The 19,060-nt window shown below is 50.8% G+C and overlaps 1 protein-coding gene across 1 annotated transcript in view; it reads left to right on the top strand.

Moving 5' to 3' along the window:
* The window catches only part of MPPED1 (metallophosphoesterase domain containing 1), a gene marked incomplete at both ends in the record, with an annotated part of 74,028 nt that overhangs the window by 32,779 nt on the left and 22,189 nt on the right, over nucleotides 1-19,060 (top strand). The window contains one exon of the mRNA XM_080811822.1: nucleotides 17,914-18,135. Coding sequence (XP_080667948.1) covers nucleotides 17,914-18,135 — 222 coding nt within the window. The remainder of the gene's footprint in view (nucleotides 1-17,913; nucleotides 18,136-19,060) is intronic.

Raw genomic sequence — 19,060 nt, 5'->3', positions numbered from 1 at the left:
GGTGACTTACCTGCCCTGGGTCTCAGGTCCCCATCTGTACGGTGGATGCCCCCAGGCTGGTGGTTGTGTAGCGGAGGGATGTCGTATTAATAACCACATGGGCTCAGAGCCTTTGCTGGGCTTCCCTCCATGACCGTCCTCTTCACCCTGTAGGGCATCTTCTCTTGTTAGTGCTTATTCGAGGCTGTGGAACCATTGGAGGAAATGGTTGGTTGGTAGAGAAATACTGGCTTGATCCTTCAAGAGTTGGGAAAGCAAGATTTTCTTGCTGGTGTGCTTTTTCTTCTTCTTCTTCTTCTTTTTTTTTTTTTCCCTACCAACGTGGAGAGATGTGTTCGGATGTGAAATAAGCCTGTGGGTTTTTTTTAAATGTCATTTCCACGCTGGACTTCATTCCAAAACAGGAATAGTCAACAGCCAGAACATCCTGGCTAGCACAGCAATGAAATATTCTGTCCCCGTGTGCACACAAACTTCTGAAATGTCTGGAAGATCCCACCATTTCCCTGTCCACATCTTCCCCCGCCTGCCTCCTGCACCTGGACTTGGCACAGACTTTATCAGAAGCTCTGTGTCTGGTTTGGTTTGGAGATTGTGATCACCACTTAAAGAGGGTGTGGAAACCGCTCTGTCCCACTGCTGCTGTTTTACCGAGCTGCCTCTGCTTAGTGGGGTGTCTTCCCTCCTGGTCTCTTGCATCATCCTCACAGCTGGCCCTTCTCAGACCTCAGGTGCATGAGAAGCCCCTGGAGGGGGAGTCTTGTTCAAATCTGGATCCTAGTTTGGCAGGTCTGGGATGGGCTGGAGATTTTACATTTCTTACAAGCTCCCAGGTGGCTAGTAGAAGCCCTAGACCAGTGCTGTCCAGACCAGTAGCCACCTGCCTCATGTGGGTATTGAGCACTTACAATGTGGTCAGTGTGACCAAGAAGCTGACTTTTGTGTTTTATTTCACTGTAATTAATTTTGAAATTAAAGAGCTAGAGGGGGTTAATCACTCTTATATGGGATGACACAGCTAGACAACCCCTTGAGATGTCTGCCGTTAATGTCTCTGCAGATGAAGAAGCCAAGCTCAGTCTGGTGAAAAGCTTGCCCAAGATTGTACAGTAAATAAAAGTGGAGTCAGGATTATAATCCAAGGTCTATGCTCTTTCTTAAATTTTTATTATTTTTTAATACCTAAGAAGTTTTTTTTTTTTTAATGTGGAAACTTCCCCTATGTATCCAGAAAATCTTGGCCTTTTTTGAATAGCAAATTTATGACCAGGAGTACAGGGCCAACCAAACAAAGTGATGGGTAAGTTGCTGACAAGATGGGAGAATTTGCCCAACACCCTACATTTCATATTCAAAAAACATGTCTTGCCGCAAAGCTTCGTTTCCAAGTCTCAGGGCTTAACAACAATAATGACTTCCTCTGGATGACCATTTACAGTTTAAAAGCACTTTCCAGTTTAAAGGTGCTTTCATGTTGTTTCCTTATTTCTCCCTTGCAACAAGAAGCCTGGGTTCTTTGTAACGTTGTCCCCACTTTACAGATGAGAAGACTGAGACCCAGTGCAGGGATGTGGTTTCCTGGAGGTTACCTAGTTCCTGGCTTTCAGATGTCACCGTCTCAGAGAGACATTCTCTGGATTGGTCAGCTGTCCCACCCTGAAGCTTCCTGTCGGGCTCACCCAGCTTTATTTGTTCCATATCCATTATCCCCACCTGACCTGGTATGTAATTGTTTATTCCTTTATTACCAATATCCCACAAAGGTCACCTTCTCTGAGGTAGGGATGCTGTTGGTTTCATGCATGCCTGCACTTCAGCACCGCGGACAGCGCCAGCCCCCAGGAGGCATTCTTCTTTGCTTATCACTTATAAATTAAATCAAATTTCTTACACGAGAGAGGAGCCAGTGGGAAGGAAGCCGCCTTTGGAGCAGCAGGTGGACTCCCTTCCCAGCTCTGCCTGTCCACATGCCAAGGCTGCTGGGCGGCCTTGAGATAATCATTACTCTTATGCCTCAGAGTTATCATCTACAAGTGGGGTACCAAGTGGGGTAATGCACTTTCTTTGTGGAACTATTGTGAGGAACTGCATAAGACATTGCAGTTGGGATCCTACTTAACTAAGCATGTGGGTCTGGAGAGACTGGCCTCGGTTTTCTCATCTGTAAAAGAGATCTAATATTGACAGAGCTCAATGAGGCAGGGGGAGATCTGGGCTCAGCATGGGGCCTGGCACGGGACACAAGTATAATAAATTCAGCTACTATTTCTATTGTGGCTGTTTTATGAATGCATCTAATGCCCAGCACAAAGTAGATGCCAAGCTGATGGCAGCTTTAATTATTATTATTAATTTCATCCAAAGATGTCTTCCTTTTTTTTTTTTTTTTTACAGTTATTTAAAAGTTAGGATTTGGTTCTTTGAAATTTGTTTTAAAAAGAAAGCAGATTTTTTTTAAAGTGTATAGGTTTGCTTTTTTGATTTCCCTTAAGAAGAAGATGAATTTCACACCTTTCCGAGTGTACACGATGCAAATGAAGATCTGAGACTCACCGAAGGCCGTTTGGAGCTAATTCTGGGCTGGTTTGACAACTACAACACTGAAGGGGAAGCATTGAGCTGACAGAGCGGGGCTTTCTTGGGTAATGTCCCAACTTCTCAAAATAGTCACTTTCCAGACGACTGTTGTCATATTGGAATTCTAAAGAATTTTTCGTTCATTGATCCAACTGTGGCTCCTCCCCCCTTAGCACTCTTCATTCTTTCCCTGCTGTGTTCAGGGTGAAGTCCAGACCTTTGCCTGATAGCTGGGGCCCCCTGTGGGTCTGATCCCAACTGTCCCTCCCAGGCCTGCTTCCACCCTCCTTCCTCGGCCCTGGGCTTCTGAGCAATTCCCAGATACCTAGCAGGTGGATTTTTCTACCTCCAAGCCTTTGCTTGCATGGGGTGCGTGCTAGGAGGACGGACTTACCTTGTCTGCCTGGGAATTCTACTCATCCCTGATACCCAGTTCTATGCCTGTATCTCTCATCCACCATTTCAGAGCCCCTCCCTTACTCCTGGTCAGGGAAAGGAAAGCTAGTGCTGTATCTGCCGTAGGACATTGTGCACCCCCACTACAGATCCCAAACTGCTTGCCTGTGTCTATCCCACACTAGAGGGCAGGAGAAGGGGCTGTGTCGGGACCTCTCTGTTCCCAGTTCTCAGCACTTATTAGAGCCAAGGAAAAGGACGGTGGAATAAAGAAATGGGTACACAGGGGTGCAAGATGATTTTACTTCAGGTGGATCCTAACATCTAAAATGTCTTTTTAGCTTTGAAATGGTGGGTTTTACAAAGAAACATTTTAAAAATAAGAAGCCATGGTCGTAATCATTTTTGAATACTTATTTCAGTGGCTACTACAAAAAACATCACTTTGGGCTATATTTCCTCCTCTTTAAAAGAGTTGTTTGTTGGGGCACCTGGGTGGCTCAGTGGGTTAAGCCACTGCCTTCAGCTCGGGTCGTGATCTCCAGGTCCTGGGATCGAGCTCTGTGTCGGGCTCCTTGCTCAGCAGGGAGCCTGCTTCCCCCTCTCTCTGCCTGCCTCTCTGCCTACTTGTGATCTCTGTCAAATAAGTAAATAAAATATAAAAAAAAAATAAAAGAGTTGTTTGTAGCCAGAAGGTACCTGTGAAACCTTTTGGAAAAATATTCAGTAACACAAGGGCTAGGTATCTGACCCTGTAACCCTGCCTTTTGTCCAGGGCTGTCAAACCCTAGGAGAAATCCATGCTGGGAGTTTTCTGGGGAGGTAGGAGCAGGTGTGGGCTTCCTGTCCTGAAGCTTCTCAGCTGGGACCTTTTGATGTGGGGTGGGGGTGGGAATTGGTCAAGGGGCTGAGGCTCTAGATGGCCACTTAGAGCCTTTCCACCTCAAAACCACAATGACCTGTGAAGTTCTAAAATCATTTGCCTCCACGATTAGGATGATTGGCCTCCAGGGTTCTAAGATTTTAAAAGAGCATTTCTAGGATTCTAAGGTCCCAAGAACCTACGGTTCTACGAGCTCACAATTCTAGTTGTCTGGGATTCAGGACCTTAGTTTTCTTCTTCTGAGATTTTTAAAAAATTTAAATTGTGGTAAAATATACATGACATTTATCATTTTAACTTCTTGTAAAATGTACATTTCAGTGGCATCAAGCACATTCACAGTGTAATGCAATCATCACCACCCTCCATCTCTAGAATTTTTTCATCTTGTAAAACCAGAGCTCCATCCCTATTAAACTATACATCCCTATATCCTCTCCCCACACCTGCAGGCAACCATCGTCTTACTTCCTGTCTCTATGAATTCAATTACTCTAAGGACCTCATAGAAGTAGAATCGTATAGTATTTGTTCTTTGGTGACTGGTTTATTTCACTGAGTGTATCTTCACGGTGCACACATATTTGAGAAAGAATGTCCTTTTTTAAGGCTGAGTAATATTCCATTGTATTGACATACCACATTGTGTTTATCTGGTCTTCTGTTGGTGGATTCTTGAGTTGCTTCTACCTTTTGGCTGTTGTGAATAATGCTGCTGTGAACATGGGTGGACAAATTTCTCTTGGAGACCCTGCTTTCAGTTCTTTGGGGCAAATACCCAGAAGTGGAACTGCTGTGTTGTATGCCGGTTCTACGTTTAATTTTTCAAGGAATTGCTGTACCGTTTTCCATAGCAGCTATTTCGTTTGACATTTCCACCAACAGTGCACACGGGTTCACATTTCTCCACATCCTTGCCAACACTCGTTGTTTTCTGGGTTTTTGATAACAGCCATTCTAATGGGTGTGAGATGGTATCTGGCCATGTTTTGATTTGCATTTTCCTGATGATGAGTGATGTTTGAACATCTTATGTGCTCATTGGCTATTTGTATATCTTCCTTGGAGAAGTGTTTATTTAAGTCCTTTGTCTACATTTTCCTTGTTGAATTGCAGAGTTTTTAAAATATGTTCTGGTATTAACCCCGTATCAGAAATTTAATTTGCAAATATTTCCCCTCTTTTTGTGGGTAGCCTTTTTACTCCATTGATGGTGTCCTTTGATACACAGAAGATTTTAATTTAGAAGTATTTTTTTCTCTTGTTGCCTGCATTTTTGGCATTATATTCGAGAAATCAATTGCCAAATCTAATGTCGTGAAATTTTGCCCCTATGTTTTCTTTTAAGAATTTTGTAGTTTTAGCTCTTACTTTTACGTCTTTGTTCCATTTTGAGTTAATTTTTGTATGTGGTGTATGGTAAGTGTTCCACTTCATTCTTCTGCATGCAGATAGTCAGTTTTCCCAGAACCACATGTTAAGAATATTATCCTTTCCCCCATTGAATGGTCTTGGCACCTTTGTTAAAAATCATTTGATCATATAATTTTGGCTCAGGTCATGATCTCAGGGTTGTGAGATCAAGCCCTATGTCAGGCTCCATGCTGGGCGTGGAGCCTGCTTTAAGGTTTTCTTTCTCTCTCTCCCTCTGCCCCTCCCCTTCTTCTCTTTGGCCATAAATGTGAAGATTTATTTTGGGGCTCTCTATTCTCATCCATTGGTCAGCATCTGTATTTAGGCCAATACCATACTGGTTAATTACCATAGCTTTTTAGTTAGTCTCGAAATCAGAAAGTGTTTGACCTCCAACTTTGTGTTTCTTTTTCAAGATTATTTTGGCTATTTGTTGTCCCTTTAGATTCCATATGAATTTTGGCATGGGTTTTCTATTTCTGCAAGAAACATCGTTGGGATTTTGGTAGGGATTGCATTGTATCTGGAGATTGCTTTGGGTAGTATTGTTATCTTAACAATATGAACTCTTCCAATCCATGAACATGGGATGTCTTTTCATTTATCGGTGTCTTTAATCTCTTTCAGCAAATGTTTTGTAGTTTTCAACATATAGATTTTTTGCCTCTTTGGTTAAGCTTATTCCTAAGTATTCTGTTCTTTTTGATGCTATTGCAAATGGCATTATTTTTAGATTGATTTTAGTGTATGGAAACACAACTGAGTGCTTTGCATATCGATTTTGTATCCTGCTCCTTTGCTGAACCCATTCAATTTGTTCTAAGAACTATACTGTTTTTAAAATGATCTTCAAAATCTGTTTATAAGAGCCACAAGGTCTTCTCAAAAGTATTATGTTATTTAAAATTAAATCATTTGGAACTCCTCATAATAGGAGAGATCTAGTAAGGACATACATATATGGTAACAGTTTTTGTTTTGTTTTGTTTTGTTTTGGAGGAATGTTTAGTTAAAAAAAAAAAAAAAAACCTCTGGCACATGCCAAACGTGTTGGTTGTGACAGAGAGGGGGAAGTCATGGGCTTCAGCTCAGAGAGGTCTGAGATCAGATTCCCACTTCCCTGCTTATCAGTTGTGTAGTTATGTAACCTCACTGAGCCCCAGTATTTATCTATATCTTTCAAACATGCTGCCCATTTTGCAAGACTGTTATTTTGAGAGTTAGAAATAGGGCATGAGGGATCCTGTCTCAGAGTCTCAGCAGGGGACACCTGTGATATCATTAATGTCTACCTGACCAGCCCATGTGAGGACATGCTTGCCCGGATCACTTGCCTTTGAACCCGGCTGCCAGAGTAATACCAGCATGTAGGTGCTCAGAATATTGGAGGGACGAACCAGTTAAGGTTTTATGCCTGTTTTGTCTTTCAGTTGGTCTTAGCTGTGCCTTGGTTTGATTTGGGTCTAGGTTTTGAACAACAGGCAGAGCAAATGAGAGGTCAGGCTACCCCTGGAGAGAATTAGGAAGTGGGCAAGGAGCACCTAGCCTCCTGTTGCCTTCTTCTTATTTGAGTTTTATTTGCATTAAAGTAATAGGTGTATATAGTATACCTATATATACCTATATAGTATACCTATATATACCTATATAATATAGTAATAGTCACAATGGGATAAGAGGCTTATGATGAAACCAGCAGTCCTCTCCCCAGCCCCCTCCTCAGTCCCGATTCCCATTCCCCATGTAATCCTGGTAGCTTTTATTACCAGAGTGTCTATAAGTAACAACCTTATATGACTATCTTTTATTTTCCAATTTTAGATGTTACTCCTAATTTCTTACAATTAAAAATGTAGATTTAGAGACACAGCCTCTCCACCCATCTACGCATATCTCTTCTCCTGTCTTTTTAATATTGTTCTAAGACAGTTTTAGGTTAAATATTTGTTGCGCAACTTGTTGTGTTTCGTAAAGTAGTCAATTGTTTTGTGTGCTTGCTTGATTTCTGTGTACCCATCATGGTTCATTCCTGTGTCCTGCAGAGGTTTTGTGTTTTGTTTTTTTAAGGAATTTATTTATTTATTAGAGAGAGAGAATATGAGTGGAGGGGAGGGGCAGAGGGAGAGGGAGAAGCAGGCTTTCTGCTGAGCAGAGAGGCTGATGTGAGCTCGATCCCAAGACCCTGAGATTATGACCTGAGCTGAAGGCAGCTGCTTAACCACTGAAACACCCAGGCACTGACCGCCCCCCCCCAACCCCACCCAACCACAATGTGATGAGCTGTGCTAAGCCATCTTCTGGTTTCTTTTTCTCATTTTCCCTTGAGCCTCTGACCCCAGGTGGTCTGGACTGTTGATCCTGCATACAGCCATCATCCTGGAGTCTCTGCGTATCTTCCATCCTGGAGCCCCTGGTTCCTGCATCCCGTGGCTTCCTTCTTCTTGGTTTACTCCCTCATTTTGGTGGAACACACCCTCCAGTAGTCTTCTGAGAAAGAGTGCAGTAGACAAGTAGGCAAAGTAGGCAAAGTTGCATGTCAGAAAAAGTCCTTACTCTGTCCTCAATCTTGACTGATCATTTGCCTAGCTATAGAATTCCAGGGCCACACCCCATTTTCCCTCAGGATTTGGAAGGCACTGCTCCAAAAACGTTCTCATCACTTCGTATAGCCAGGGAGAACCCCACTCTTGTTTGCATACCTCACCCTTAGTGTCTGAGCTCTCTTGTTTCTGGGCAGTGTGCCTTGGGTGTGAGTCTTTTTTCATTCATCTTTCTGGGCACTTGGGCAACCTTTTTAATGGTGCAAACTTTGCCTTTTAATCCTGGAACATTTTCTCATATTCTTATATTTTTAAAAGTTTCCCTCTTCTTTTTTATCTGTGACATCTCCTTCTACAACCCATACGATTGATTTTTGTATCTTTTCTTGCCTGGCACTCATGTCATTGTCTTTTTGTTTCAGTCTGTGGGAGATTTTCTTAACTTTATCTTCCCACTCTTTAACCAAATTTTTAAAATGCTGCTACGATTGTATTTCTTTTGTGAAGAGCACCCTGCTAGAATTTCATGGGTGCAATCGCTTCTATTATCTCACAGAGGGTGTTAATTATGTATTAAGTTATTTCTCCTGCATCAGTCCCATTTTCTCCAATTTCCTTTCTTCTGCTTGTTTTGGTCTCTGAGTCCATGTTCAGCCTGGAGGTTTCCCTCCCAGCTCTGAGGATCCTGTGTGTTTGTGCATGTGTGTGCGTGTGTGTGTGTGTGTGTGTAGGGGGCAGCTTGCAATGATGGGGACCTGGCCATCTCCTTGGCAGAACCCCCTATATCTGTGTCTGTAGGTTTCCCTCCTGGCCCTGTCTTTCTCCCCAGAGAGGGGTTCCCTGTTTGCAAGCCTGGCTCCCAGGATTTGCGAGCTGAATGAGGAAGGGGCCTGGGGTCTTCAAAGTCACCATGTTTATGCTTTCACTGTATCTTCCTCTGGTTCAACCCCCACCTTGCTGCCCATCCTCCCTCCGGCCTGATGGTCCCTAAATAGGGTTCTTTGGAGCTGATATTTTCCCTTGAAATGAAACCCCCTTCTTCTGTGGAGACTAGAAGGAAAGGGCCTATTTCCCTGAATGGGTGTGATGGCGGAGGGGTCCAGACCCACCTGCTCGTACAGGTTCTAGGTCAGACACACACCTGGGTCTGAGCCACCCGGGGCCTCTAGCCACAGCTGTTTGGGCTTCCTGTGACACTCCCTCCCGCAACCCTTCCCTTCTCCTCCCCCAACCCTCTCCCAAGGCTTTGGTTTCAGTTTTTTCTGCTCAGCGCAGCCAGTCCACTCATCCATCCCTCCAACTCCCAAACCTTTGTCCTTAGAGGGTAATGCCTTTTTGATTGCTCTACTGTTGATGTCCTGGGATGTCAGCCACAAGTAGAGGGACATGGGCTTTCAGATGCCCTTTCAGTGAAAGTGCCCTGTTGGCCCCACTGTCTTACTCTCTGACACCGCCGGCGGGGAGCCCCCACCCCAGCATTACTCACACACATGCCTGGAAGGTCTCAGAGAGCTGAAAGGGCTCTCAGAAGGTCAAGACCTGTGCATCCCCTCCTCGTGGAACACGGAGTAGCACGACGCACAGCTTCTGGAGGCTGCCACCTGCCGGGCTGGTCGAGTCTTAATGATCATTGGTCCCATTCATGGCAATTAGCTTCACCTTCCAGAACATCCTTCGAGGACTGGTTGGGCGACCTTCGGCGGGTCACTGACCCCTCTGACCCTCATCATCTGTCCTGCTGGGTGATAATACCTCGTGGATTCAGTGAATGTGTGTGATGACCCAGGGCTGGGCACGAAAGTGGAATCGGGCAGGTCCCAGGAGGGTACCCAGGCCGGTGGGGGAAGCAAGAGCACCGGCTGGGCAGGCTGGGAGCCCTGATCCGGTTGGGTGAGGGATAGTGTTTGTAGCAGGCATCTTGGAGGAGGCGGCCCTTGGGCTGACTGTGTAGGGTGAGTGGAACTGGAGTGGCCTCAGACAGGAGGGCAGGGAGGGGTCCCAGGTGGATGGAAGAGCAGGAGAAAAAGACAGGAGGCCTCAGTGGGGCCGAGGCAGCAGGGACAGGGCGGGGCAGGGCAGGGACGGGCGTGTCGTGCAAGGCGAGGTCAGAGCACCAGCAGGGCCTGGCCCAGAGGGGGCGCCATAACCCCAAGCGCTGAATGTGACCAGCCTGGCCCCTACCTGAGGCCACAGGTCTTTCCCGAACACCTTTGCGCCCGCGTGTCCTTCCAGGCTGTGGCTTCCTGGGAGGTTCCGACGAAATCTTTCTGCTGGCATCTGGCCTTCTTTTCGGGAGGAGGGATGCAGAGACGTTGTGGTTGTCCCTTCGAGCCCGAAGTCACTCTGCAGTGGTAGTTGGCCCAGACATTTAAAGATGATTAGGACTGAATGTTCCTGTAGTTAAAACATTTCCCAGGAAAAACAAATGTTTGAAAGTTAAACATTTTGGCTATTTGGATGGAGCAGAAGAAAAACTGCATTTGCCTTTTAAATATGGGCACCGGCGCTGGGTCGGGAATCCAGAACCCCCCCCGTGCTGGACGCGCGGGCCAGGCGGGGGTGGGGGCAGGCCCTGCCTGCAGGTCGGTGTGGGGTCTGCTGTCCCAGGACGGGTCCTTCCCACCCTGGGTGTCTGCACGCCCAGCTCTGGACAGGTCGACCTGCCGGCAGACCCCAAGCGGCTGACCTGCCCTCCCCGGCCCTCCGCCCTCATCCTCCTGGCTGACGTCTCTGGACTGGGTCACCTCTCATCCAGGTTGGATCCACATGCCTGTAACTTTCCATATTCTGATGCTCTGACATCTTGGGGCCTTGCTGAGCCTGGAGGTACAGCCTCTCCCAGGGTTAACCAGTTCTAGAGAGAGTAAAAGGACCCACCTCTGACAATGCCTTTCGTATACAAACCAACCCACCCAGAGCCTCCGCCTACCCCCCCCCCCTCTCCTTTATAGGCTCTCTGGCTCTCAGCTCCTACCCTGGGCTCCCAGTCGCCCCAGGCACCCAACAGGTGGAGGCAGCCCTGGGCCCCTGAATCTGCCAGAATTGTCTCGTCTAGCCAGTCCTAAACTCGCTTACCCTGCCTCCCTGTCTTGTCCCTTGGAAACCACAAGGCTCTGGTCCAGGTTTCTTCTTCACTCCCTCTGCCTCCTGACCCACTCTGGCTTCCCCATGCGGCCAGTAGGGCCCTGAATGCCGCCTGTGTCTAGGGACCTGGGAGTATAAACTCCCTGATTCATGACAGCCATTTCCACGTCTGTGCATCTTACTTATACCTGAATTAAACAAATCCTGGGGTAAGCACAGCACAGGTGCTTTGCAATCTTCCCAGTGTGCTCCTTGCAAGAACCCTAAATCCTTCTTACAGACAAAGACACTGAAGCTCAGAGAAGTGAGTTTTCACCCCAGGCCAATCAGCCAGTAGGTGGAAATAGGATTCAGGCTTTTTGGGCTCCATGGCGAGCCCCTCTGTGGCTAGACTTCCTCTTACCTGGGGAGCTGTGGGAATCTAGAAACATTGACCGTAAAATGTAAATTGCCTATGACACCGCCTTGCACCAGGAAACGCTCACATCAGGACAACAGAAAACAAATTTTGCAGGCACAGCCACCGCGCGTGTTCCTGTCCCCGGGCTCCAGCCACGGGCCCAGGCACGCGTCTTCAGACCTCTCCTGCCTGTTCTGGCTTCACGCAGAACTCCGCATCCCCTGGCGCTGCCGGCCCGTGTCCTGTGTTTGTGCTTGGCTGTGCGAGTCCATCCCAAGCACTAACGCGCCCGAGCTGCGTCGAGACCCACCGGGGGCTCAAAGCAGAGTCGTGGGGCTTGCTCCGTCCCAGTGTGATTCTAGACCGCGCGCCATACCCAGAAGCCTGCTAATGTGAGTCTCCCAGACACTGGCAAGTGTTTAAACACAGAACTGTCAAAGATGTACTAAAAATGCAATCAGAGATCATTACGCCGTCTCTTTATTCCATCCCCCTCTGCTGTGTTCTGTGAGATGGGAATGGGCGGGAAAAGCCATAAGTGGGCATTTTCCTGATTGTCGCTGCATTCAGAGAACACTAAAACTCTGCCGGGCTCCACGCGCCGCTCCGGGAATGGCATGGATTATAGAGAAGCTGCACAGATCTTGTTGAATTTAACGGATTATGCAGTTTGGAGGCAGCACTTTCTTTCTGTTCGATGGGACCGATACGCGTGAGTGACAAAGAATTGTAGCCCTTCGGAAGGAGATTGATCTTGGAAGCGCACGTAGCAGAGTTTTGCATTTGCGTCCCTCTGTGAGCCCCGAACGCCCGTGCACACTTGCTACCTTGTGGCATCCGTATGGGGGTGCGTATCTATTAGGATATATACGGCAAGTGGAAAGTTCACACGCTATGGTCTTCCTCTACTGCTCAGCTGACTGGTACCTAACGGTCCTTTTACCACCAACAAATCCATGGCTAGCAAATGCCAGGAACTAGGATAATCTGGCCGAGAAGAAAGGAAGCGTTTAGGGAGAGGGTCTGAGCATTGCAGAATACACAGGTAGGACAACACCCAGCATTCTGGAAGCAGGGCTGGTTTCCTTGAGGTCTTGGGGCTTCTCAAGGATCACGTTGGGAGATCAGCCACCCTGCCCAGGACCTAAGCAGCCTGTCCCACCCATGCTTAGCTCCTCCCACCTGTCCTCGTCTTTTTCCAGTCCGCAGCGCATCAGGCATGTCCGGGGAGAGGCTGGTGTGGCTGCTGTCCAGCACTCCCGAGGCGGGAAAGCAGGGGTTCACGTCCCGGCTCTCCACTGTCTCGCTGTGTGACCTCGGGCAGTTCCGTCCCCTCTCTGATCTCCAGTTTCCCCCTTTGTTTGCTCTGTGGTGTGGATGGAACCCCTGTGTGCCACTTCTGGGACTGAACTCATGACTGAGGCTTATTCATCAAAGTGTCCCTGACGGTGACTCTCTAGGGTCTGGAGCAGGGGGTGGGGGGTGGTATTACAGTGGGGCCCAGCCTCTGGGAAGAAAGCGAGTTTCTGGTTTGATGGGATTTTTGAGTAGGCTGACTGGATTCTTTGCTTCTGAGGGGCCGACGAGGGGAGGTGGGTAAGAAAAAACATGGGGACCCATCTGTCCCCTCTCTCACATTTCCCTGCTGCAGAAAAGTCCCTCTCCCGGGGTTCAAGCCCTTCGGGCACTTTGTCAGGCAGGTGCTTCCCTCACGTACTGGGCAGCTCCCCTGCAGGCCAGCCCTCTTCCCTGCCGCCGGGAAGGACAAAGGGAACAGCATTAATTCCCTCTGTGTGCTGAAGAGTTTGCGTTCATCTCATCTTTTTACCCACAAAGCCCCTACCAGTTACTCCGTCACCGAGGTCCACAAACTCTCCCCAGCTTCACGGCACAGACAGAGGCAGGGGAAGGCAGAAACCAAGCAAGAAAGCCTGTGCTGATTGCTCAGTGGGCATTTTATCCACAGTCAAGCTGGTAAGAGCTGCAGGATCGTGGGAGCACCTGGAAGCTAAGGCAGCCTTAGGCTGTAGCAACAGAGGCAGCAGTCCTAGAATAGAGGAGGGGACTTCTCGACACCACTCCAGGATGGTCAGTCCATTCCAGAGCTTTAGTTCCGGCTCCCTGACTCCCACTTGGGAGAGAGCAGGTCTGATCAGAGAAGATTCAAAGATGGACATTCAGCGTTGGGGGGCGGGGAGGGACATGGGTCTGAAAACATGCCCTGCTGGGACAGTGGGAGAAATGGTTTGGAGGAAAGGTGAGGGGACCCAGGAGTTGGAGGTCGGTTGGTATAAAAAAGACAGGCAGAGTTATCCCAGGATGGATGGATTGATAAATGTGTTCACCCACCTCTCCCCACCCATCCATTCATCCGTAATCTGTCCATCTCTGTCCATCCGTCCTCCATCCCTCCTCCCACCCGCACGCTCCCTAGGAGGCAGTGGGCACGATGGTTTGGGGTGCCAGTTCTGGGTGAGTTTGATGAGGCCAAGCCCCAAGGTCTACCAAGTGCCCAGTGGTGTCTGCGGTTACCAGTCCCCTCATGAGTGATTTATGTAAACTTGGGTAACCTCTCTGAGCCTTGCTTTTCCCAGATGGAAAATGGGGATAGTTCTACTTCGGTGCCTGTGATGGTTATGCACAGCTGGCGAGTTGCCAGGTTCAAGTGACCATCCAGAGAGGTATGTCTGTGGTTGGACGTCCAGCTCAGAGGGGCGCAGTGCCGGACCCTTGATGTGTTTGCCAATGGACGTGCCCCCTGCCTCCGAGCCACGTGACACCTGCTTCTCAGGGAGAGCCCAGACGGTATTTGAGGGTATCAGGCATCAGGTTGTTGCTCCCGTCCACACCTGGCTTTGTGTACAGGAGCCTTGACCTCCATCCACTCCTCCCTGGGAGGGAAGAAGCCTCAGTTCCCTCCTCTGCGGAAGTGGGAGGAACAGGGCAGAGCTGAGAGCTTCGTGCTCACTCCCTAGTCCCCGGGAGTCAGGAGCTGCAGAAATAACTGGGACTGTACAGTTGGAGTCATTTGTTAATTAGCTTAAGTAACACCCCCAGTCAGAGACAGGACGTAAATACATTAGTGCGGCTCCCCCCGCCGGGGCGGGGCCCGGATGGAGATGGATGGGTAACGTAGAGTCGGAGCTGGAAGGCGGTGAGCAGAGGCCACCCCTCATCCCCCGAATGCAGTGTGGGAAGGGGCTCAGCGAGGGCTCGCAGCCGACTCCGTGGCTTGGAGGCCTTGAAGGAGTCACAGTCGCTGACCCAGAGATGTGGGATCAGCTGGACCAATGTCCAACGGCCCCGCCCCTGCTCACCTGCTGTGGGACCTGGGCAGGTTCCTGGCCTGAGAGCCTCCTGTCTCTAGCTACAGAGCGTATCTCGGAAAGTTCCATGGGGACTGGAGGGGCCGGCCTTTATCCAGGGTGGCTGGCCCGACGATGGGGTCCAGGAGATGGCAGTCTTCTCTGGGGTGTCCTCCACGACCCTTCCCCAGATGCTCAGGCCCCCGCAAAACTCCTCCCTCCCCTCCGGCAGCTGGAGCAGGGCTGCTGAGGGCTTCTCTGTTCCATGTCACCTTGTGATGCTGTCGGCGGCTTCATTTGCTAGATTCCTCCTGGGACCTGCCAGGGATGGGACGAGTGAAGCAAACACGTCTCGTCCTGTACCCTGCAGCTCTCTGGCTCGGCTTGGGGAACAGGCAGGTGCTCAGCACCTCTGGGCCGGGCCCAGCAGGGTGGGCACGTGGGGGAGGCAGAGAGCCTGCAGAGCCCAGACTGGCAGCACTGAGGGGCGGGGGCCTGCCGAGAGTGGGCGGTTCCTCAAAATGAGTGACGTGGGTTGGGTGTGGGTCCTAGGGACAGGTGGGGAGTGGGGCAAACAGATAGCAGCTTCCTGTCTGAGGGAGGCACAGATACTCAGCCCTTGTCTGGGCCGGGAGCATGAAATTTTAAAATTGATTGATCGATTTTTAGAAAACAAAGAATGGCATTTTTGGGGGGGACTTTTTGCATTTTTTACATTGGCAACCAGATTCAAATAGAAGAGTTATGCCAAACAAAATGTGCCTGTGGGTAGGTCTGGTCGGCAAGCGGTGGCCCAGAGAATCTGACACTGTGGATACCAAGGGCTGTGCGTCTCTGTTCAGTGTCTTCCGAAACCCCAGAGCGGTTTGCCTGCTTTAGAGTGGGGACAACTATATAGTGGGGACAACTTTAGAGTGAGGCATCCAGCTGGTGAGTGGCCGAGCTGGGTCTGGGGCCCCGGCCATAGAGCTAGTCATTGTCTTGGGGCTTCCAGAATTGATATATGTCAAGGAGGAGAAAACCCTCTTTTCTCAAACCTGTGAAGGATTCTGGGGTGCCTGGAGAGGCACCGTGGGCAAGATTATGGTTTTCTGCCAGTTTTTCGGAAAACTTCTGTCTTGCTCCCTTCCCCACTCCGGGGCTGGGCTGAGACTCAGGTGGCCCTCGGGCAGCCGTTTGCCGTGACCGTGACCGCAGAGCTCAAGAGCAGGCAGGATGTGTAGGGCCTGGTTTCAGGGGTGGGGCCAGGGCACGAAGAAAGAAGGTTCCAACTACATCTGGACTCTTCTGTTCCCTTGTAATTTGAATACAATAGTCGTAGGTACGGTGCCCAAAACGTTGTTGTGTTATTGTTCATCCTTCTCATGACTTATTGTTTGCCCAAAAGGCTCGCCCTGCCTCTTGCCGGAGCTCACACAGGGCTGAGAAAAGCACACTTCTTCCTGGAACGCCTGTTGGGAGCCAAGTCTGACCGCATGTCTGTCCCATCCGATCCGATATTGTGGGCATCAGGACTCAGTAAGGCACATGGTCCTTAGAATTTGGGGCATTTCTGGAATTGGGTTCTCGACAGAACACTCACGGGGCAGAAGATTCAGAGTTTCATGTCACAGGCCAGGACGGGAAGGCCCGGCTGTTCCTGGACTGTGTTCCCCTGGGGAGCCGGTCACAGGGCAGGGGCTCTGGGAAGCCCGAGGGGCCAGAAAGGTCCGTAGCCCCCAGGAAGGGGCATTCCCCGGGCACACCCACCTTGATCAGAGGGGAAACTGAGGCTCAGAGAGGTTGAGTGACTTGCTTATTTGAGAGGTGACGGAGCTGGGATTGGAACCGACTGAACACTTTCCTGGCGTCAGGACAGCGCTTTGCGTCCTGGCCTCGTGGGGGGCACTTTCCTGGGCTCTCCCCGCGCCGGTGGAACGTGTTGGGGTCTCTTAGAACTGGCTCGGAGTCCAGCTCTGCCACCTCTGGGCCGTGTGTCCTTCCACTCGTCACACCCCAGCTTCCCCAGCCTCCGTTTCTACCTCGGCGCCGTGGAGATGCAAGTGCCCGGCTCAGTGCCTGGACGGAGGGACTCCAGGAACCCTCGGGGACCGCGGGAACTGGCCATTTACGCAGAAGCATTGGGGACCAGAGAAGTGACTTTCTTGCTGAAACAGGTGCATGGTAAAGCTTTGTGTCCCTGCACTGGCGCTTGTAGAAACCAGAATTCAGGTCATTTCGACGTTCCTTCGGTGGCCGCAACGACTCTCCTGTCCAAGGCCCACGCTGGGCTGGGGTGTGCCCACACCGTGCTTGCCCGAGCACCAGGGCCTGCCCTGCCCAGAAGGGGCCAGGAGAAGGGCTTGGGCCTGCGGGGTGGCTCACCTTCAACGTTACATTTTTCATCCAAATCGGGGCCCACAGGTGCCATCATGACTTTTTTTCCCAGGCCCAGAGAACCTGGCGACTGAGGCTGGTGGGCGATGGGGAGGCAGAGACCCGAACCTGGGGTCAGGCTGGCTCCTGGGGGCCAGTGGGAGCCGGGGTGGGGGTGGAGGTTTACTGAGTCCGAGGGGCTGTGGTAGTTGGTCGTGGGGGTGGCGGCCGCGCTGGAACCCGGCCTGCAGCCCGGTCAGGCGGGAGGCAGCACCCACCCCAGCTCAGGGTGTCTGCACGTTGAAGACCGCAGAGGAAGAAAGGGAAGGAAGTGTGGTGTGGGAGAACGGCCTGGGCTCTGCACCGAGCCAGGCTGGAAGGACCTGCTGCTGGTGCGGCCTGGGGTCTGCGTGGACGGCTTTGTTCGGGTTGCACTTGGCTTGGCCAGTCAAGTTTGGGCCCTTCCCCAAGCAGGGCATCTCCAGAGGTTCCACACGGGCTCTGTGAGGAACCGGTGCTTCCTGCTGGAGCGTGGAGGCTCCCGAGTCACACCCCCCGCGTGGTCCGTGGCCTGGGACAGTGAGGCTGGGGACCAGGCCTGGAGGTCCGGGGCGGGGTCTCCTTTCAGGGGAAAAGCGGCCCACACAGAGGAGCCAGTGGAGGCGGTCAAGTCCCGAAGGGGAGGCCAGGGGCCCGGAGGCAGCGGTGCAGGTCCCTCCTGCTCGCCTGGGTCTGGTGGCCTGTCACCTAGCTACCACCAGAGCAGGAAGGCTGCAGGGAAGAGGAAGGGCCCGGCTGCTGCCACCTCTGACCCGAGGGCACTGATGGGGGGGCGAGCAGCTGGGGCTGCTCCCTTGGGGGGTTCCGGAGGCTCTCGCCTGCCGCCCTCCCCCGGCTGGGGGTGGCTCTCAGCCGTCCAACAGCGGGGCGCCGCGTGTCTCTGTCCACCCCCGCAGGCAGCCTGCCCTACGAGTACAAGATCGTGATTGCCGGCAACCACGAGCTGACCTTCGACCAGGAGTTCATGGCTGACCTCATCAAGCAGGACTTTTACTACTTCCCATCCGTGTCGAAGCTGAAGCCGGAGAACTACGAGAACGTGCAGTCCCTGCTGACCAACTGTGTCTACCTGCAGGACTCGGAGGTCACCGTGCGGGGCTTCCGCATCTACGGCTCGCCGTGGTGAGTGCGCCCTGCGCGCCTTCCCGACCGCGGCCTGGGTGGGCTCGGGGAGCGGGGACTGAAGGCCCAGGGAAGTGGGACAGGGAGAAGCACCGGGGAGTTCCAGACCCCAGCCCTCCTCGCACCCCTGTGTGGCCCCCGACCAGTCATGGCTGCTCTCTGAGCCTTGGTTTCCCCTTAACTAGCTGGTAAGTCGTTCTATCACCTGTGTCCTCTGTGCTGTTTGTCTCACACACAGATGGCTGCTGTTATTATCCCCAGTTTCCAGGTGAGGAGGCACAGAGAGTGTGAGGGTCTTGCCAAATGTCACACAGCCAGGAAGGGGCAAAGCTGGGATTAAACCCAAGCACTCTGGTTCCAGAATGCCTTCTTTCAACCATAATTCTGTATGCTAGGACTCTCCCCATTGCCCCTGTCCCCTGACATACACCAAACGTGCCTGGGTGAGGGGTGACAAGTGATCAGCCAGGCTGAGGAATGGCAGCTGGGATTTTCATGGAAGGTCGAAACCTGGTCTTCTGTGTCAGGGATGAGAGTTGCTTCACTCACGAGTACACATCAAGCTCTTACTCTCTGTTGGGCACACAGAACCATCAGGCCTCATCCCTGGCTCAGTGGGGATCATGGTGAGAACGAGTCATGACTCTTCTGTGTGATGGTCCATGTGTCCTTCAGAGCCCTGGTGATGATGATGGTGATGGTGATGGTGATGGTGATGGCCATTGTAGTGGTGATGGTGGTAGTGATGAAGTGATGATGGTGATGATGGTGATGGTGATGATGGTGATGGTGATGGCCATTGTAGTGGTGATGGTGGTAGTGATGATGGTGAGGATGGTGAAAGTGATGACGTGATGGTGATGGTGATGATGGTAATGATGGTGATGATGATGGTGATGTTGGCGATGATGTTGATGATGGTGAT

The sequence above is a fragment of the Martes martes genome, assembly GCF_963455335.1.
Source record: "Martes martes genome assembly, chromosome: 8".
NCBI classification, from domain to species: Eukaryota; Metazoa; Chordata; class Mammalia; order Carnivora; family Mustelidae; genus Martes; species Martes martes.
The sequence above is the reverse complement of the archived record's forward strand: the minus strand, read 5'-3'. Positions and strand labels throughout refer to the sequence as shown.